Source organism: Vigna unguiculata, unplaced genomic scaffold (assembly GCF_004118075.2).
Source record: "Vigna unguiculata cultivar IT97K-499-35 unplaced genomic scaffold, ASM411807v1 contig_697, whole genome shotgun sequence".
NCBI lineage: Eukaryota > Viridiplantae > Streptophyta > Magnoliopsida > Fabales > Fabaceae > Vigna > Vigna unguiculata.
In genome coordinates this window covers 48909-69537 of record NW_021011422.1, presented here as the reverse complement: position 1 = coordinate 69537, position 20629 = coordinate 48909, and the positions used below count along the sequence as shown (strand labels likewise).

The window sequence follows — 20629 nt, the reverse complement described above, 5'->3', positions numbered from 1 at the left end:
AGTCAGACTTGCCTCTGTATGGATTATGACTTGACAACCTCTCCTTCAGTTGAGTGACACTATTAATGGAATTAGTTATTAAACCAGCTTCTTTTTCATTATTAATTTGAGAGCCCTGCAGCATGCTTGCAGCAATAGAATCCCCATCTTCAAGCTGATGAAAAATTACCAAGAGATCAAAGATGTACCCATAGATAAGCATAAAATATAACTATATGTGTGTTTGTGAGAGCATGTGTGCAAACCTGTGAATAAGTAACCAAACATTGATAATAAATAGAACTAGGTAACTGGTTATTCAAACTTTGAATAAGAAAAAATTTGGTCAAATGTGAACTCATTAACTATAATTATTGTATACAGACCAGCAACATTGTTACAGTCAAGTAGTATGCTTAATTTGAAGTAAATGCAAATTAAATGTTTCTTATAACAAAGACATAATCAGATTTTTTTTTCCACAGCAAAAAATGCTAAAACTTTAGAATCTAAAAGTGATAGAGCACCAATAGGTGAACCAGCACGCAGAACATGAAATCAAAAACAATGTAGCAAAGCAATGCACTTGCTGTCCGACAGACATCCTACACAGAGTATTATTCTCGGCAAACAAACTGCAAATAGCAATCCCCTTTGCCTAATTACACACTCTACAACTTCTAAATAACTGCCATCAGTTATTCTCTACGAATAACTGTCATCACAGTAGTATCTAATTCTAATAAAGAACTGCTGACGCAATGCGAGTTATTTTCTAGCACATATTCTACCCAGAACTGCCAACATGACTGATATTATTATACTAGCATCTAACAGTACATGACTGCTCATACCAGTTATTATCAGTTCCTATTAAAAGGTGGTTGTTGTCCTCAATCACTGTCACCTTTAGAAACACCATTTTATCCTCTATTTCTTTCCCAATAAGCAAACCTTAACTTCCTTCTCTCCAGCAATACAAAATACTTTTCACTAAAAATAAATGGAAATCTGAAATTCATAATATAACATATTTCCTTCAAGGGTTTATCCTATTGTACCGATAAACCCTTTCCAACATTATGTGTATGAGTAACATTAGGATTGACTTTCACCTTTTCCAACAAAGTTGCTTTCTTAGGCTTCTCTTCTCTTCGAGCCTCTCTCTCTTTTTCTCTTTCCTTGCAGTTGTCATTATTTTCTCCCTGTAAAACAACAACCACTTTATACTATGATAAACTGCTGTGAACATTTAATTGCGACATCAGCTTAAAAAATAGAATTATAGATAAAAGATACAACACAAAATGTATGACCTCACCTTAAACATAAAATCATATTCAAAATAATGCATAGATACATACATGTGTATAAATTAAAGATAGGAAGAATACCTATGAAGTCACACATTCAAAATTAACTCCAATTTAAGTTGTGGAAAAAGGAATTTATACTAAAATTTTCTAAGTAGAGTTTTTCAAGCACTTAAGGAATTTACTGTGGCTCATGGACAAGCTCAAAAGGTATTTTTTGTAAATACAATGCAATAATTGTGTCTCATTTGTTTTTAATGATGATGCCAATGATTTTTTTGTATGGGGATACTAACAGACTGCAAAAAAATTTCCTAAGCATTATAAGGGTCAACTAGATGTTAAAAATTCTAATATTAATATTGGTGGTGTACTGGACTTGGCATCTAAGCAAACCAAATGATTTGTTAAGGAGAGAAATAACAAATGCTAAAACTATGAAGCCAGACATCCCTTCGACGAAAAGGAGAAAATGTGTCTTTGAATCTGTTGGTTTACATAAATGCTCTACAATCGAGAAGCAACATAAGATACCATCAAAACAATTTGGAAAAACAATAGAGAGCAACCTGCTTTCGTCAAGTGATTTTGTGTGCTCTAAGGGTTCTCGTAACTATCTTTTAATAGCTAGTAACTTTATTCTCGTAAGTTACTCAACAATTATAAAACTTAACACCATGGTACAATACACACTATAAAGCTGTATACATGATCATACATTAAAATATCCCTACTTACCTTTAATATTTATGATAAAAAATAAATATTAAAAATATAGATTTTACTAATAAACTGACAAAGACAAAAATTATTACTTTTCTTCCAAAATATTTTCTTTAACTATTAATTTAATTATTTCTTAAAGAGTGTAGATAAAAGTCAACTAAAAGTCCAAGTTTCTATCTATCTAGTTCCAGGCTATAAAAGAAATGCATAGCATTGAAGACTTTCAACCTGGACTACAGCAGAAACACCTGAAAAATGAAATATTCAACCTTCACGTTTATAGGCCTTAGATTGGATACAGAACATCTTTTAAGAAATCCTTGCCCTCCCACTCTAGCATTTCAAAATTGAACTGCAAAACAATTCCTAACAATTGGTACGTGATTGAAAACTACGGTTAAAATAAAATATAAAAAAACTGGTAGCATACTGACAATGTACATTACACCATAGTAATATTAAAACACATTAACAAAATTATTAAAAATAATGTATTATTACTTTTTATAGATTCACGAGCACTCGAAAGAAACATTATGAAAATATTGCCGAAAAGAAAAGTCAACTACCTACATCAAGGCAAAAATCATATAAAAAAAAGAAGTGATGCTTTAGCTCTAAAATTGATAACAAAACTTATCACTATTAATTCTAAACTGTTTGTGGTAACAGATATAAATTAATTTTAAACACTTTATTAGTGCCGCTCATTTCTCCTTATTGCACCATATTCCAGCAGTTATATTTATCTTTTTAATTTCATATTAGTTTATCAATTTATGAATGAAAACTGACTAAAATAACAATAAACTAGTTACTTTTGTATTATCAAAGGAACTATATGATTGGTATTCGTGAATCCAACTGGCAACGTTAAGCAAATCAGCACAACATAAAAACAGAGTTATTAACCAAATTCACATCAACTTAAATTGAGACATAGTAAATTTATGCTCAAACTATGCAAGTGTATTTAATTAATTCATACTTGGTTTCAAATGGCGTTTACTTGCTATATTAAAATGCTATGCACAGGTCCAAGAATTTCATTCAAACTAGTTGTGACACAAACATGGCAACAACAACAGTTACCCTTACTGGACTATGACAACATCAAATCACATGGCCGCAAAAATTTTTAAGCTGTGACAGTAAAAATTATGTGACAGCAGCAGTAACCAATTCAGGTCATATTCACATCAGGAATTTAACTCAACAACAATTCCCAATTCAATTCCCAACATTAGTATAAAATTAATATTAAGCTCACTAGTAAGGTTACAAACTCTACCTTATGAGGAGGTTGCAGACCGAACAATGATAAGCACCATTGCACCTTTTGCAAAACATGAACTTACTTGCAAAACACTTTCTTTCTCTCCAGCAAAATACTCTGCATCAAACAATAAATTAAAATTGTTTCAATAAATTTTCCTAATTATACAATAAAACTATCAAAATTATAGAAAATTGAAATTTAAAAAACTTGAATTCATATTCTTTTGGACAGACTAAATGAGTGTTTGATTTAGTGTCTCTTAAATGTTTAAATCGCAACAGAGTAGGATAAAGAGATAAAAACCCACCGAAAAGAGCAAGTTCAACACACCACACAAATCAATTGAGCTTTGTATCGGTTAAAGATTTTGAAACCCTAGTTATTGGGCTCACCGTCTTCGTCGTGTTCATCACTAGCGTCAGCTCCACCTTCATCTCCGCTCTCATGCTCGGCATCGTGGTCGATTGCCTCCATAGTGCTTTCCTTGTGCCTGAGGAACTATTCCTCGACGAGCCAGACGCCTCTCAGACCATCTGATTCCTCTCCTTCCTCCGCAGCCTCGCCATTCTCGCTGCTGCCATTCTAGCTGGGCGAGGATCCTTGGATGTGACGCTCTCTGTTCGCTCACCTCTCCGTTCGCTCTCCGTTTCTCCTTTCTCCTTTTCTCCTCTTCGTTTCCCCTCTTTTGTTTCACCTCTTTCTCCTTTCTCCTTCCTTCGCCTCCATTTGCACCTCCATTTGCGCCTCAGTCCACGATTGCCGCCGTTCGCATTTGCTCGATTGGGTTATTTGGTTCGATTGCTCGCATTTGCGCCTCAGTCCACTCCTTTTCTGTTTCTGGTATGACATTCATCAATGTATTGTTGCATTTTTGAATTTAATCTTGCCTATTTTTGATTTGAGTGGCCAATTTTATGATTAGGGTTTTCTGTGCGAGCAACATTTTTGTGATGTCTATACCTTGTCAAAATATCTTGAATGAATGAATGGCTTTAATTCTGTCGAGCTTGAGTGGCATTGACATATTGTGTTGATTGCATTTCATCTTCATATCGTACATAGTTCGCCGTTGTTGCTTGTGCTTGCGGATCACTTGTCACTTGCAATTGTCAGTTTTTTAGTCACTTAAAGAATACTACCACCCATGTTCTCCTCTCATAAAGTCCGATCCATATTTCTATCCACACCCTGTCTTTTTCTTTTTCACCTAAAAATCCTTACCCACTGTATCGACTCCACGTGGCAGATTTTTCTCGCTTTCCACATCTCACACTAACACACACTTCTCTAACCCACACACAATTTTTTTACGTTTTTTCACACACTCCTCATCCTAACAAACTTCAGAACAACAGAACAACACACGAAAAAAAAGATAACACCTCCCCACTCATTCACGAAAAACCTCACCGGAACCAAACCCTCACAGATCACTCCCCTTCTACGATTTCTATCTCTTGTCGCTCCTCCTCCGCAAGCCGCCACGCCTCAGCCTCCTGAAACCTCATCCACCACGACCATCAGCGTCAACTACCAAAGCTCGCGAACTGGGCCTCTGACGGCAAGAGCCGCCGCTCGCCCTCGCCAACTACTGCTGGAACCTCACTAGTGCGGTACCTGAGCCCTAAGCTGCCAGTCGCCACTTTAATAGGTCTCAAATTCAGTCCTTCGAAATCAAGTTCGTGCGTGAAGCACAAATCTTCAACTAGAAATTTGAGAAGCTCAAACCCGCTGCCGAGGAGGTCGAGCACGTGGTGGCGCTAATGCTTCCCCTGTGAAGGTCAAAGACGGTGTTGTGATTGTCCTGTGAGATTTTTATCGTCGTTCATTATAAAATTGTAGACATTTGTTTATTTTGATACATTTTTGTGTTTGGGATTGGTATTGGTTTGGGTTCTGAGATTTTCAGTGATATGATATGGTTTTCCAGTGAAGTTGTAATTGCACCTTTATTGTGTGTTTATTGGTTTAGGTCTTTCCTATATATATATATATATATATATATGTGTGATTATGTGAGTATTTAGGCTATAGAAAGAGGGTTATGGATACTGATGTGATGGATTTGTTTACAAATAAAACAGTCAAGAATTATAGAGTACATTGAAAAATTTTGGAGAAGGGTTTTGGGTGAAGATAAAGAGTGAAAGAGATCTAGAGATAGGGAGTGAAATGGGGTCCATTGTTTGTATAAGTGATTTGTTTGGTGGTTATTCTGTGATTTGTGTAATGAGTAATTGTAGTATTGCAGACATTACTAGTAAAAAATGAAGACAACATTACACTAAAATAACTTCAACGAGAGCTTTGTTACCTTTTAATATTATTTCTTTTTTATGTTTATTGAGTTTTTAAATGATTGAAGTTGTAATATGCTAGAGTTGCTCATGCCTAATCAATTTGAAAGTCTTGGAGCCAAGCATCAGTAATTTGCATATAAATGTTGCCAAGAGAAAAGAATGTACTTTACTTTTGAGTGAAATGAAAAGAACAGTCTTTTGATAACATGATAACATGATCTGTCTTAGTTGCCTACTTTGTGAAAGAGCTATGGTGTAAGCATTTTAATTATTGAGAAATTTTTTAGCACAATACGATGTGAGCCATATTATGAAACTCTAATTTCTGTGTGCAGATTTATGATTTACTAAAAGAGAATCACGTGGTTTGTCTTGTATGCAGCTTTAAGTATCCATGCTTATATGTCTTTTAGCTTTAAAGTTATTGTATTCTTTGTTATTTCTCTCTGATAATGCTTGAATGGTATGTTGCTAGCCTTTATGTCAACATACTCTGTTTTGTGGAAATAAAATTTGGAATGAAATGTTTCTCCTCCCTTTGTTTACCTTTATATCAAACAATAGCCCCATCTTACCTTGTGTCTAGGCCTAACCCCAAGTTTCAATCCGGGGATTATTCTGCAAGTGGTTCTTACTTCAATTAAGGATTGCGGCTTAAATTGATTGTTTTGGGTCTTCTCAGCCAAAACTGGAGGTAATTCATCCTTAGTCTTTCTTAAACTTATGGTTCTAAGCAAATATCAAAGAACACTTAGATTATACACTTAGATTACACATGTTTATTGCATTTATTATTGATTTAAAGATTAAAATTTGTTTTTACTACAATAGATATTATTTAATGTAGTTCTAATTTTATATTTTTTGTTTGTTATTCATATTTGTTAAGAGATAGTTTTGGTTACGTGGAAATATTAGCATTAAATGGGACATCTTATTTAAAATTTATGAGGGTTAAAATTAACAATTCTTTAAAGGAATTGAAAACCTAATGAGCATGTGACTGAAATTCGTTGTTTTATGATAAATATTGATCGAGTCAGAATCCAAATGAGCATGTTGAGGTCGGCCATTCCCTGGACGGTACATCATGCAATTGCTTGCTTTGAAGTTTTCAATTATACAAATTTAATTCACCTATTTCACCCTGATTTTGGTGAAAAAAAAAGAGTATTAGTTTTCATGTCCTTTATCATCATGACAACAAGTGAACCTTGTCATCTTCGCCACATTTCTTTTTCCAATCCCCTTGTTATTCATCGCTATATATTCTAGTCTTGAAAACAGTGTACCTTATGAACTCACTTGGATGTTAACTGCTAATATTGAGAATATAGGTCAATTGTCTTTTATAGGACTCTTTCACATTTTATTTGTTTGTATGCTGCATGGATTTATAACATCAAATTTCAACTGACACCCTTTCTAAGGAAATTTAGATACTTTTGTAAACTTTGTCATGTTAATTGCAGTTGATGATCATCATTAAGGGGACGTAAGTAACAAAACTTGTGTACTTTGCAGGATGTAAATGAAGACACAGATGACATGTATGAAGATTTAATTAATAATTATGGAAAAGTGGTATTTAGTAGAAAAGACAAAAAGCCTGCTAGCGCAGAGATTGATGATGATGCTGAAAGCCTGTCATGTAAGCTGAAAAGAAGTCTTGTCAAAGAATTTATTTCCACCTTGTTTACATTCATGTACAATCTGTCTTTCAACCTTTTGGATTATATCAGGTTTCTTTAAGAAGATTCATCTGTCAGACTATCTGAAGGATGATAAATTACATAAGAATCTTGTAAAGCAATTTAGGAATAACAATATTAAAAAGTAGGGAGTTCATTTCTATAGTTTTTAGGTAGGTATATTACTTAGAGATTTAAAAATATATATACAATTTTTGGAGGTTACGCAGCGATAGGAACTTGGTTATTGTGGTGTGCTTAAGTCACACATTGAGTAACATGGAATCTTTGATGGAGTATTTAAGTGCTTTGTTCTTGCTCGCTTAATGGCTAACTTTTGAGGTTGAATTTCCAAGTGTTTTAGTACTTATGAATTGGTATCAAAGCCAGTTGTTGGTGTGTCATAAAGAACTATGGATGTTCGATTATGTATTGAAGTGAATGGTTCTCTCTCCTTAATAGCCTAGACTTTTAGGGTGTGTTCCCCAAGTACACAGATACACATGCAACTATGAAACATAAATTCTGGGAGAATAAAGTTGAAATAAATTAATGCAGAAGAAAATAAGAAATATTCTTGCTGCCATGGGGCTGTAAAAGGAAGTGAATACCCATAAATACCCTGATCTGCCTTCACCTTTGTTGGGTGATTGGAGCCTCATTTAAATAAATAACCTAAGCTCCAATGTTTTTACTGGACTCAGCTTGTTTGATATTTTGAATTTGTTTAGTTTATCTATTTGTTGGTGAAATTTTTTTATTGATATCGTTGTTTAACTGATAAATGTAATTGTTTTCATGTGTGGTTGTAAACAAAATCATGGTACTTACCATGCCTCCATGGCCACTCTCCACCATATACCTGTTGTGCTTGAATTTGGCCAGGCTTTCAGTTCTGTGTCATTCTGACTTAATTGATGAGTAAGTAGATTCTGTTTGTAAGAATATTACTACATATGTGTGAACACAGTTAATCTCCATGTTAATTGTTATAACATTAAACATATACAAATAAATTTTAGTGGTACAGTTATAATTTTATTAAGTACTTGAGTCAATCTTCTTTGTGTGTTTCGAAGTAGAAAATCCTCTGCTAACACCTAATTTGTACATATGTTTTCTCACATTAGTTTTTACTTTTCTGTTTAATGTTCTGTACCATGGAATCTTTCTGTAAGATCATGTTATTTTCCCCTGAATACTAATACAAGTGTGTTCATGATAGGACTAGGAAGGTATATGTTAGGAGGAAAGTTGTTAAAAAATAGGTGGTTATAGGTTGTTGTCTGGTAGTTTGGAGGGGGAGAGACTTTCAATGGAAGTTTATATATAGGGATAGGTAGCCTTGTCTTAGGAGGAAGGTTTTTGTAAAGGGGAGTGAACAGGATTATTGCTATCCTGTGTGAGGAGGGAACAATGTCCCTGGAAGCTTTGTACGTGTTACTTTGTTGGTTACAATCGAATAATCATAGGCTATTCAGTATCTTCGAGTGTGTATCTTTTCTGTGTGCGAGTGCCGATAAACTGGTTTCACTTATCTAGAAACCTAACGGTTCAACTGTTGGAAAAACTAGTTCAGTTACTTTCTTCTTATACAAAACTATTTAAGAGAGGGAGAAATATAAAATACTGTCTAATTACTAAGTGTCATATTTGTAGTTGCTATGGAACTGGCTTCGGTTGCAAGCAAGGTTAAGGCAGCAGATATAAAGGTCTTGTTTGTGAAGCCACTTGTTTACTTTGTTGGTTACAATGGAATAATCATAGCCTATTCAGTCTCTTGGAGTGTGTAATTATTAATATCCTTTTGTGTGTGCGAGTGCTGATAAATTGGTTTCACTTCTCTCGAAACCTAATGGTTCAACTGTTCGAAAAACTAGTTCAGTTACTTTCTGCTTATACAAAACTATCAGAGGGAGAAATATAATGAGCCTCAATAGTGTCTAATTGCTAAGTGTCATATTTGTAGTTGCTATGGAATTGGCTTCGGTTGCAAGCGAGGTTAAGGCAGCAGATATAAAGGTCTTGTTTGTGAAGCCACTTGTTTACTGGACCCGATTTTTTATCATAGCTACAGCATTTTCCCGTCCGCAGATTGATGCTATCGGGTAAGGGCTTTGTCACTGATATCTTTGTACTGAGAAGGCAATGTTTGAGGATTTCATTTTTGTTGATATTGCGTTTTAGGTCCAGGATGAGAGATCGAGCTGAGAAAAAATATGGAAAAATTCCAACAGGAGATACAAAGCCCAACTCATGGACCCTGTTGGACTTCGGTAAGTGATTTTAAATTATAATATAGCATAACCTGCTAATAGAAATCTTGTTTTCACTTAAGAACAAAGCTTTACATGCCAATGCCATCGTACTCCAACCTCCCTTCTAATAGGTACCATGTAGTGCTGCCACTCAAATTGATGCCATCTTACTAAAGAACGTGTTTCTTAAGTTTTATATCTTACATTTCTAGCCAGTTTCTTTTATGATGAAAAGAAGAAAACTTTTAGAAAGGGAGGAACTTCATTTTCTTGAAGGATAAAATATCCACCTGAAAATTAACGAAGAACAGAGCCTGCTGCAGAAAGCAAGAGTACATCAATACAGTAAAGCCCTTTAATTGTCTCCATTTACCCGAAGAAATCCCTTGAAGTTGGCCATTGCACTCCAACAAGATGTATAAAGCATACACATGCAAAGACAAAACTTGTTAAATACTTTGTACTCCAACATGATGCAACAACATAACTCAGAAGATTCTACCCTCTTTGATCCCACCAGAGCCGTTTTAGCCAATCAACAAAAAATTGTGTCTGAATCCAAAAAGCCTATATAATTCCACAGATCAAGAGTGCACTTGGCCGATGCGTGTAGTTAATTAATGGAAACGGTTGCTTCACTAGTTCTGGATTAGGCTTGGTTTAGTAATCTTGTTAAGTACTGTGTGATCCTGGTGGGTCTAATGATTGTTTATTGGTTACAGGTGATGTTGTTGTACACATCTTCCTTCCCTCACAGAGAACTTTCTACAATTTGGAAGAGTTTTATGGTAATGCAACACCGGTAGAGCTTCCTTTTGAGAATCAACCACCATTTCGTAGTTGACAGCTCCTTTTATTTGCCAGTTGTTGTAAAAACTCAAGATGATCAAGACATTTATAATGACCAGCTTTGGTTTGTTTACGTGAGTATGATGTAGGCTTCCAATGTCCTTATTAGCAGGAGTGGAGAATCAGTCAATGGGGAAGCGAAAAGGCACAATTTCACTGCATTTAGAAGTCTTTTTTTTCTGAATTTTTACATTAGTGGTAATTCCTCTGAAAAATCTTTACCAAATGGGAATAGAGACAAATTGTTGAAGTCTGTCTTGAAATTCGATATCTGTTAGTTTGAATTAGGTGGGTTTTGTAAAGAAATTTATTCTTTTTCTTCCATATTTAAAACAGGAGAAAGAGAACAAGAAAATGATGATTCAAAGGAAACTTTTGCTCTCTTCCTTTCCTATTTACTTTGGACTTAAAGATAAGTATTTTTCCGAATATTTTATAATGATTCCAAAATTAATTAAAATGAATTGATAAACTCAATTCCAACACTTGGTTGGTGCACGACAAATATAAATATAGCTACTTTCAAATAACAACTACAATATGAAATACTATATTTTATATTTTTTTTTAAGTTAACCAAATGACGTTGTAAATATTATACAAAACTATTGATATTAGGTACTATAGTTTTAATAATAAAGACATTTAATAATATATTTGTTATAAATTGATATAATATATGATTATATAAATATATATATATATATATATATATATATATATCATTTGAATAAAAGTTATTGAAAGTATAAGTTTTAATATAATATTTTAAAATCATTGAGCTTCCAAATGGTTATTGTTTAATCCATCCTATTGTTTTTTTATCCTATAATTTTGAAATATCAGTTATACTCTTATGAGTACGTAGTTTTTTGTTTTTTCAGTTTAAGTTCTAGATAATATAGTTCGTAGATTTTCTGAATTACATAATTTGGAAAAAAAAATGTTATTTTTTTGTCTTTTAGGTAGTGCAATTTAGAATGAAAAAAGAGTTATATTTTTTTGTTTGCACTATATAATCTGAAATGTTAAATTATTATTTTAGATTATACATTAAAAAATATAATTTTTTTTCCTATTGAAAATCTGTCAAATACTTAACTCCTTTAGTACATTTCTGTTTCCAGCAGTTTTTTAAACTTTTTTTCTTTGATCCGTTGCACTGTTGTAGAGTAGATTTTACATTGTTTTTTACTTCCCCCACTGTTATATTGATCTTCAGAGGTTGTATGTGTTGGTATAACCGATTATTTATAAATGCATGTTTTTAAGCTTTTCCTATTGCAGTTATATAATCAATTACCAATCCGTTATATTAGGTTTGAGCAATTAATGAGGAGCGTGTATAATCGATTATACGGAGAAATAATCAATTATGTCTTAGATGTTGAGACATGTTTTTGATAACCAAATAGAATAATCAATCACCATCTAATATAATTGATTATATGCATGAATTTTGCACTTGCAAAATGGGTTTTAAGATCTCTATAAAAGGGTAAGTTGTATCTTTACTTAACTTTTACAAGCAATCTAAGAAGTAAACAAATGTTTTTTTCTGAGAACAACACACCTTTTCCAAGTGCTCTAAAGATTTGAAAGATCAAAGTGTTGTCTTGTGCTCTGAACAAGGTTTCCCAAGCGCTTATGTTGTAGTATATTCTTTCCATTTGTATTTTCTGGATTGTTTCTCGGTTTGTTTTTGTGGTTTTATTGTTGTAATAGAGTTGATAAGGCTATACATTTGTGTGAGTGGTCAAAGAGTAGATAGAGGCCAAGATTCTCTTGAAGGGGAGTCAATAATGGATAGGTCAAGGCTGATACACAAATTGGTAGAGGTGTCAATTTGACTCAGCTCACAGGGCTTCCCTAACCCATGTGGGCTAGGGCTAAAAAATTCCACATTGAAAAAAAGTCCCCATCAAAGAAGTCCGCACAGTCAAAAACTCCACAAAAGTTTTGTGGGTCAGGGTCAACTCATGGGCTTTCATCTTCAACATGAAAAATATATTATTATCTGTGGGACAAGTCCGACAATCTGGACGGACCCAACGACTCGAACAAGCACGACGACCCGAACATGCCCAACAACCTAGATCTATTCGACGACCCCAACAAGCACGACGACCCAAACAGGCTCGACAACCCAAACAGGTCCACCGATCGAACAGGTCTGACAACCCGAACAAACACAACAACCAGAACGGGCCCGAGGATCTGGACGAGCCTGACTATTCGGCTGAGCCCGACTATCTGGATGAGCCAAACGACCCGGAGCAGCACGACGGTACAGACGGGCTAGAGGACCAATACAGGCCCAACAATTCGGACGGGTCCAACGACCCAAACAAGCGTGACGACCCAGACAAGCCTGATAACCCGGACGGGTCCGACAATCCGAATGGGCTCAACGACCCGAACGAGCCTGACGACCAAAATGGGCTTGACGATCCAAACGTGACCGAGGTTCTGGAAGGGCCCAATTATCTGAACGTGTCCAAGGATCCAGACAGGCCTGACTATCTGGTCGGACCAATGATCCGGATGGACCAAATGACCCGGACCAGCACAACGACACGGATGGGCCCGGAGACTCTAACGGGCCCGACGATTCAGACTGGCCTGGCAATTCAGACGGACACGACGATTCGGACTGGCCCAACAATTCGAATGGGCCAAACGACCCGAACAAGCGTGACGACCCAAATGGGCCCACCAACCCGGACAGGTCCGATGAACCAGATGACCAAGATGAGTTCGACGACCAGAACGGGCTCGACGAGTCGGACGACCCTTACAATCAGGATGGGCTGAACGATCTGAACGAGCCTGTCTAAACCGTCGAATATGTCCAGATAGTCAGGTCCGTCTGAGTCGTTAGGCCCGTCCAGGTCGTTTGTGTCGTCAGGCCCGTCTGATTGTTGGGCCTGATCGGATCGTCGGACCCGTCTGGGTCATTGGTCTCATTCGGGTCTTCGTGCTCGTTCAGGTCGTTGGGCAAGTTCGAGTCGTTGGGCTTGTTCGGATCGTTGTGCTTGTTTAGGTCGTTGGGTCTGTCGGACATGTCTGTTTCATTGTGTATGTCCAACTCGTCGAGCCATCCGGCTTGTCGGCACCATTCGGGTCGTTGGCGTCTTCTGGATCATCTAAATCGTCATGTTTGTTTGGGTCGTTGGCCCGTCCGGATCATCAAGCTCGTTTGTGTCGTCAAGCCTGTCTAGATCGTCGAGCTTATCAGGATGGTTAAGCCTGTTCGGGTCGTCAGGCCTGTCTGGGTCATCAAGCACGTCTAAGTCTTCAGGTTTGTCCATTTTGTTGGGTCGGTTCATGATTTTAGATGTGACCCAAACCAGAAAATGAAACATCAAGCTAAGAAAGAACAATTTGATCACATTGCTGCTAACTTTGAACTCAAGTTTGGGGAAACTGTGAGTATGGTTCAACGGCGTGAAAGAATTCTTAGGGAGCTTGCTTATTCTAAGTAAAGGCAGCAGTTTTTCCAGAATAATCAACAAAGGATGATTCCACAACAAGCAAGGCCAAGCATAGCACCCAGTTCAAGGCAATCACAATAGATGAGGCCACAAAATTTTGTGCCACAGCAGTAGTACAAAACTGACCCTACAATTGAAGTTGTGATTCAAGACTTGAAAACTCAAATAGGGCAGTTGGCTACCTCCATGAATGAGTTGATGCATAAGAAATCTAGAACCATCACAACCCAGCCCGTGATTAGCGCTAGGGAAAATCAGAACTAGTGATAGAGGCCTAGAAGAAACACCAAAAAGAGAAGTTTTTACATTCTGTTTTAGAAATTTTTTCTGACAGTGAATTTTCTTTTCTTTTTCTATTTTTCTTTGCTATTTTGATCCCCTTGCACCTTGAGGACAAGGTGTCATTTAAATGTGGGGGGAAAGGCTCTTAAATTTTTGAAATTCCTAGCTGCTAGTAATTAGTTTGATCTTTTAAGGAATTTGAGTCAAAAAAAATTCTCTGATTTTGTTCCAGTTTTACTGTTTCAGTTTGAATTGCTTTTTCATCAGTTTACTAGTTCTCTTTTTTCTGTTTTGATCATGTTAATAGTATATATTAGTAGTTTAATTCCGTGTTTTGAATTTTGAATGGACTAATCAGGTTTCCTAGCTCTATATTATTCCTTTGTGTTGAATTTTTTAGTTTCACTAACCGTTTAATCTGTTTTGATTTTTTTTACTGTTTAAGCTTTCTTACATGTTTCCTTAGCTTTCCTAAGTTGTTTTGAGTTGTAGAAAAGTGTTTTCGAAAGTCTTTAGGTAGTTCTAACAATTTTTAGCTATTAGAGTTGTTGTTTTCAGTTAGTTTTCTGGCTTTAAGCTATTTTTGCTCCCCTAGACAATTTCTCTCTGTTTTTCAAACTTCCTAACATCTTTCTTTTAATTTTTTTTAGCTGTAGCAAGTTGGTTTAAGAGTTTTTAAAAAGTTTTAACAGTTTTTAGCTATTAGGAGTTGTTGTTTAGATTTCTAGTCTTCTTTTTCTCGGTTTATGTCAGCTTTCATTTTGAGTCAGTTTTCTTTTCTGTTTTAAACCTTTTAACATCTTTCCTTTGTTGTTTTAAGTCTTAGGAAGTTGCTTTTAAAGTCTTTTAATGGGTTTAAAGATGTTTGAGTATTGGAGTTTCTGTTGAGTCATTTTAATCAGTTTTCATTTTTAAATTCTTCTCACAGTTCTCATTGTTTGTCATCTCATTGCCAGGCTGCTGAAAACAAATTTATGGATGACAGTTATGTTTGGATCACGTGATGTACACGGAAATGGGGACGAGAAAATGCAGAGAAAGCTTGAAATCCTTCAATCTGAAATTTTAAGAAAAACATGGATAAAGCTACTTAAGTAAGAGTAAAATGTTAAAATTAATTTTTTTTCAAATATATCATACCATTATCCTCTTCATCTAAACAAAATCATTTTCATTATCTGAAATCAATTATTAGGCTACCAATAATCAATTCTCTCTCTGGCATAATCTAGTTCACATTATGAAAACCCAAAACTGATAGTAGAAGAGACATAAATGTAATTGGATAGTTGTCGGTGAAAGAGATGCATGAAATCAATTACGTTAAATCATTCCAAAAGTCTTCCTCTTTTTATTTGACTCAATTTGATCCCTAATTTTGAAAAATAGCAACAATTCAACTATAATCGTTAACTGTGTCAGTGACGGTTAAATGAATAGTGACTAGGCATGTTGATGTGTTGTTTTTAAGTGATGTGGCTTTAGTAGAAATAATGAGCTGGAAAAAATTATATTAGTTGAATAATATAATTAGGGATTGGACAGAATAGAAGGGGACAAAAATTTGATTGGGGAAACGAAACGATTTAGGGTTCTTTGAGAAGATAAGAGAAGAGAAGAGAAGGGGGAGGAGGGCGTTCAAATCCAAGTACAATTGTGGTAGTCGTTGGTCTAAATCGCGCGTTCATTTAAATAGAAGGGGGGAGAAGGTGAGTTTCTCTCTATAATATGTTCATTTGTTTTGTTCGTTGTGTGTTGTGGTGTTTGTATTTTGGGGAAGCAGAATATTGGTCATGGGGCTTGTGTGTTTTGGGGGAACCACAGTAATGATTATGGGGTGAAGGTGTTTAAATATGGTTATGTTGACCCACCATATGGAAATGCTTTTGCGATGTGGTTCCCCATGTTTAAAGTCGTGTTGATGTGTCTGTTTCAGTGTGGTTTGTATTTAATATATATTTTTTTGTCAGTATTTGATTAATATATAGGTGATGAATGCATATTTTTGCCCTCATTTAATGTTTAATTCTGGGTATTTAATTGAATTTGTGTACTTAAAGATTGATTTAATTGAGATTTCCTATAATTGAGTTTATTGAGCATGAGATACAAAAACATGTTAAAAATAGCTTTTTAGTTGCATAAATGTTCTTTGGATATTTTGAGTGTGTTAGTGCAGTGGCAGCTAAGTTAAGCTCATGGAGGTGTGGAAATAAATTGCTTAAAGTTTCATGACACCTTAAAGATAAATCCAAGAATAAGAAATTATCAAAAGCACAAAAATCCTAGCCAAGCATTCTATGAAGACGACAAGAAAAGCTTGAAAAAGTGAAGAAGTTTGGCTAAACCAAGAAGAGAGCAACAAAAAAATTGGACCTTGCGATTTTCTTTATCTTTATGATAGAAGATAATTTGGGAAAAATATATCTTCAGATATTTTATTTAATATTTTTAAATAATTATCTTATTTAACTATATCATAAAATATTAAAAGATAATAACTACCAAATCTTTTTAAATATGACAAGATGTTTTTGAATCTTTTTAGATCCACAACAAACAAATATATCTTAAAGATATTGGATTATTTAGAAGATAATTTGAGGAGATTGCAAAGGGTTGATTTGGAAAATTAATACAAATATTAATTGGTGATAATTTATCATATATCTTTGATTAATTAATTAATTTAATTATATTAGATATTGATATTATCAACCAACTATATTTGTCAAATAGTCTATATCTCTCCAAATATTTTTAAATATTTAGCTTTATCTTTATTTTAAAAGATATTTGAGAGATTTTAGCAACCGAAAAGCCTAGTCCAACTCCTATATAAAGAGAACAAGGGGGAAGCAAAAAGAACAAGCTCGGAACTTCGGAGTTCAGGAACCCTTAAGGGGGGCCTAATTTCGTTTCCTTTCTCTCTCTATTCTTCTTTTATTTTATTTTATGTTTCATGGAGTGCTAAACTTCTTGGGTTGATTCCATTGTAATTTCATTATGGATTCTGAGTTAGAATGAAATAATTTCTTTGTTCTTTTTATTATTGTTGAGGTTTTAATTCATCTATGTCTTTTATCATTGAATCACTTAAAAAGTAATGATTTTAAATCTATATACATGTTGATCATATGAGTTCAAGGATTTTTAAATTGAATTGAGACTTTACTTTGATTTTATTTAGAAACTTTCATGTGATTGAATGAGGTTTTACCAATATTTGAGACTTTACTTTGATTAAAGGTATTTACTTTAACGAAAATTAATTGAGACTTTAGTTTGATTAATTAAGCTTTTTATTTGGTGAGGAGATAAAAGAATAGACATGATTAGGCATAGTAAAATTTGATTGAGATTGTACTTTGGTTGAATTTACTGTGGATAATCTAAAAGTTCTCACTTTTAATTGAGACTGTACTTTGGTTAAAAGTGAGAACGCCAACAAAGTAATTGAGACTTTACATTGGTTAATTTGTAAATCTACAAAAATAATTAATTGAGCAATAATATTTAGATAACCGATGATGAATCTATTTTGAAAAAGCAATGGAATTAATCTATTTTCTTTACTATTGTTTCTATCTTATTTTATCTTTTTATCTTAATCCTCCCATATTTTTATTATTTTATTTGACTAACCGTTTTGTATATATTTTATAAGAACTAACTTGTTAAAAATCAATTCCGTGTTCGTTGGGAGATGACTTTGGATTACTTTACCCTTTCTATTTATTGACTACTATCTTAGCAATACTGACGTTGCTATAATTTAGTAGTATTAATTTGATCACGTCAACGACAGCGTTATAAATAGGTTTATGTATCTATCTTTATACTTGTTTGCATTATGGACGGGGATTTTGAGGTGGTTTTTCACCACGGAGGTAAATTCTTAAGTGATGGGAAGTTGCGGTACGAAGGGGAAAGTACTACGTTGTCCTTCGACCCAGACATGTGGAGTTACTATGTTGTTTTAAGTGTGATAAAAGGGTTAGGGTATGTTGGAGAGAATCAATTGTGGTTCTCTATAGGAAGTGTTTTAGTGTTGGATGACATATTGCAGCTTCTATGTGATGACACTGGTGCGATGCATATGGTTAATATCGTGAGGCTAAAGGGTCAGGTTCATTTATTTGTGGAACTCACATTGTCTGAACCCCATGTGATTGAAATGTTGGAATATTTTATGGATGAACCTGACACACAAGAGGAGGGGGCTGCAGCTATTTTAGGAGAGGGTGTTGAGTGTGAAGGTGACTGTGAAGGTGAAGGTGATGCTGAGTTAAGGGAGGAGGGAGGACAATGTGAGAGTGTTGCTGTTTTAGGAGATGGTGTTCAATGTGAAGGTGATGCTAAGTGTAAGACTCGAGAAATTTAAATAATTAATTAAATAATTAATTAAATAATTATTTAATAAATGCGGGTAGTAGGAGTCTTTAAGGCATTTAATGCTGATTGCTATGACGTGGAAAAGTACTAGCTCAAGTGGTTGAGAGTACTTAATTGTGTGAGAGGACTTGGGTTCAAGTCTTATGTATACCATTTGTGTGTCATTTAATTATTATTGTTTTTAATAATATGCTAGAGCATGTTGAGTGATAATATAATCATAAAATTATATTAATCATCACGAAACATGAAGCGGTTGAATGGTGGAACATTGATTTGGCTTTGGCAAGGTAAGGGGTTTAAACCTTGGTGAACCCAAATTAAACTTTATTTTTGCCAAAATGTTATTTGGCATGAAGGTGAAAGGGCAAGGAAACCCTAGCAGCCAAGAGAGGGCTGGAAAACTATCATAAGACAACAAATTGAATGGCATTAACCTTAGTTTAATTGTACTTTCGTTTTGCATCATTAAACCCACATTAAGACACCAATTATTGACCAATTAAGGGAAAAAGAGAGAGGTTTTGTGTCAGAGTAAGGTGAGTATATTGAGTGGGGCATTGAGGCTAAATTGAGGAGAACTAAGGAAGGCCATTGGAAGCAAGGGAGAACCAAGGGCTACTCAAGTTTTAAGCAAAGGAAACCAGGTTAGGGGAGCTGGACTCCGTCCTTTTTACTTGTGTTGTTAATATTGCATGATTAATTGAATAATTGGATGCATGTAGTGGAATAAAACTGTGCAAATTCACGTTTCTGAAAATATTCCAGAAACCACCTGGTGGGTGATGAATTTCCACTAGGCGACTCATCCCAGTTATGCTAATTTTGGGTTCCGGAGATGGAACCGCCTGGCGGAACGAGACGGTCCGCCAGGCGACACTTGGTGATTTACCCAATTCTGGGTTTTCTAATGAGGAGCCTGGCGGTGGTGATTGAACCGTCAGGCGACGCGAGCCATATTGGCTCGATTTTGCTGTTTTTGGGGTTTTGGGATATGTTGGTCAGCGTAATTGGTATTGTGATTACGAATTCATCAAAAAGAGATGATTAAATTGTGAACTTTTAGTGCGGCACAAGAGAATTAAATGAAAGTGGTGATATATGAACCAATCTTAAGGTTGGCACATTGGGGGGTTTCATGATTATGTGTGTTTATGGTAACTTGGTCATAAAATTGTGTTGGATATAGTCTAGTTGGAGTCTTGGTATCACGATGAAGTGGATCATGTAAGAAATAGTGAGCTTAGGCAGAGGAAAGTTTCAAGAAATAGGTAGTAGGGCAGTGCAGGTGCAGAAATTCTGGAATTTTGCCAGAACCACATGCACCGCCTGGCGGCACGGGGCTCGCCTCTAGACGCCACCGTAGAGACTGGGATTTGATGTGGTCGCGAGTGTTAGTTTATGGTTCTGGATTTTTGGTGAGTCAGGTCGTGCTAATTGGGGAATTGGAAGGATTAATTGAATGGAAGCATAGGTGATAATATATTGGGTTAGGGGTGTAATCTCTAGGATTTGAATGGAAGATGACTGTCATAGTAATGCAGTAGGAATTGCAGTTAGAGTGAGATATAAAGTGTGGATAATCTACTGTAATATGAATCATAATAAGACATTGCTAGGGTAAATAGGGGATGGTGAGAGTAATTGGAATTGAGAAATGTGAAGAATGATGTAAATATGACTAGGTGATGGGGGCCATGTCATGTAGAATTTGGGGAAGGCTTGGTAACAATTGGTGAATTAATAGAAGGAAGGGAATGAAGCTAATAGTGGTAATCTGATTTAGACATGTTGAATCTACGACTTAAATCAAAGGACTATAAGTGAATAAAGGTAAGAAGGAAATTGTATGCCAAGGAATACAATGTATAAACTAGTAAAGTGCTGAATAGAGGGGTAATAGATACTCTGGAAGTGTGTAAGTGTGTGACTAGAAGATTGTAAATAAATAAAGTTCAGAAAAACAGTACAATTGTTGTACTGGTGTCGCGCTTGGCGATAGAGCTGAAGCCGCCAAGCGATAGCTGCCAACAAAGAGCTACTGGAATGTGTGCTCCTGGCGG

At 35.2% G+C, this 20629-nt stretch overlaps 1 protein-coding gene and 1 long non-coding RNA gene across 11 annotated transcripts in view; one reads left to right on the top strand and one right to left on the bottom strand.

Moving 5' to 3' along the window:
* Positions 1-38: 38 nt before the first annotated feature.
* On the bottom strand, positions 39-3954 carry LOC114172826. Of its 4 annotated transcripts, none has more exons than XR_003602328.1 (5): positions 3690-3954; positions 3310-3411; positions 2247-2370; positions 1095-1184; positions 39-154 (listed from the first exon to the last, which is right to left on the bottom strand). It is a non-coding gene; the product is annotated as an uncharacterized LOC114172826 (long non-coding RNA). The 4 variants fall into 4 exon arrangements; XR_003602327.1 differs by having other exon boundaries at positions 3605-3893; XR_003602330.1 differs by having other exon boundaries at positions 2267-2370; positions 3605-3893.
* The window catches only part of LOC114172824 (protein Iojap, chloroplastic-like), a 53305-nt gene continuing 36625 nt past the window's right edge, over positions 3950-20629 (top strand). The window contains exons 1-6 of one of the 7 annotated variants that reach the window (XM_028057080.1): positions 3950-4137; positions 6184-6291; positions 7122-7248; positions 9258-9396; positions 9476-9564; positions 10269-10767. In XM_028057080.1, coding sequence (XP_027912881.1) covers positions 7146-7248; positions 9258-9396; positions 9476-9564; positions 10269-10390 — 453 coding nt within the window. In that variant the 5' untranslated portion in view covers positions 3950-4137; positions 6184-6291; positions 7122-7145 and the 3' untranslated portion in view covers positions 10391-10767. Of the gene's footprint in view, positions 4138-4693; positions 5104-5321; positions 6292-7121; positions 7249-8173; positions 8210-9257; positions 9397-9475; positions 9565-10268; positions 10778-20629 lie in introns of those variants that run through there. The other 6 variants (XM_028057079.1, XM_028057077.1, XM_028057078.1 and 3 more) reach the window with 6 other exon arrangements.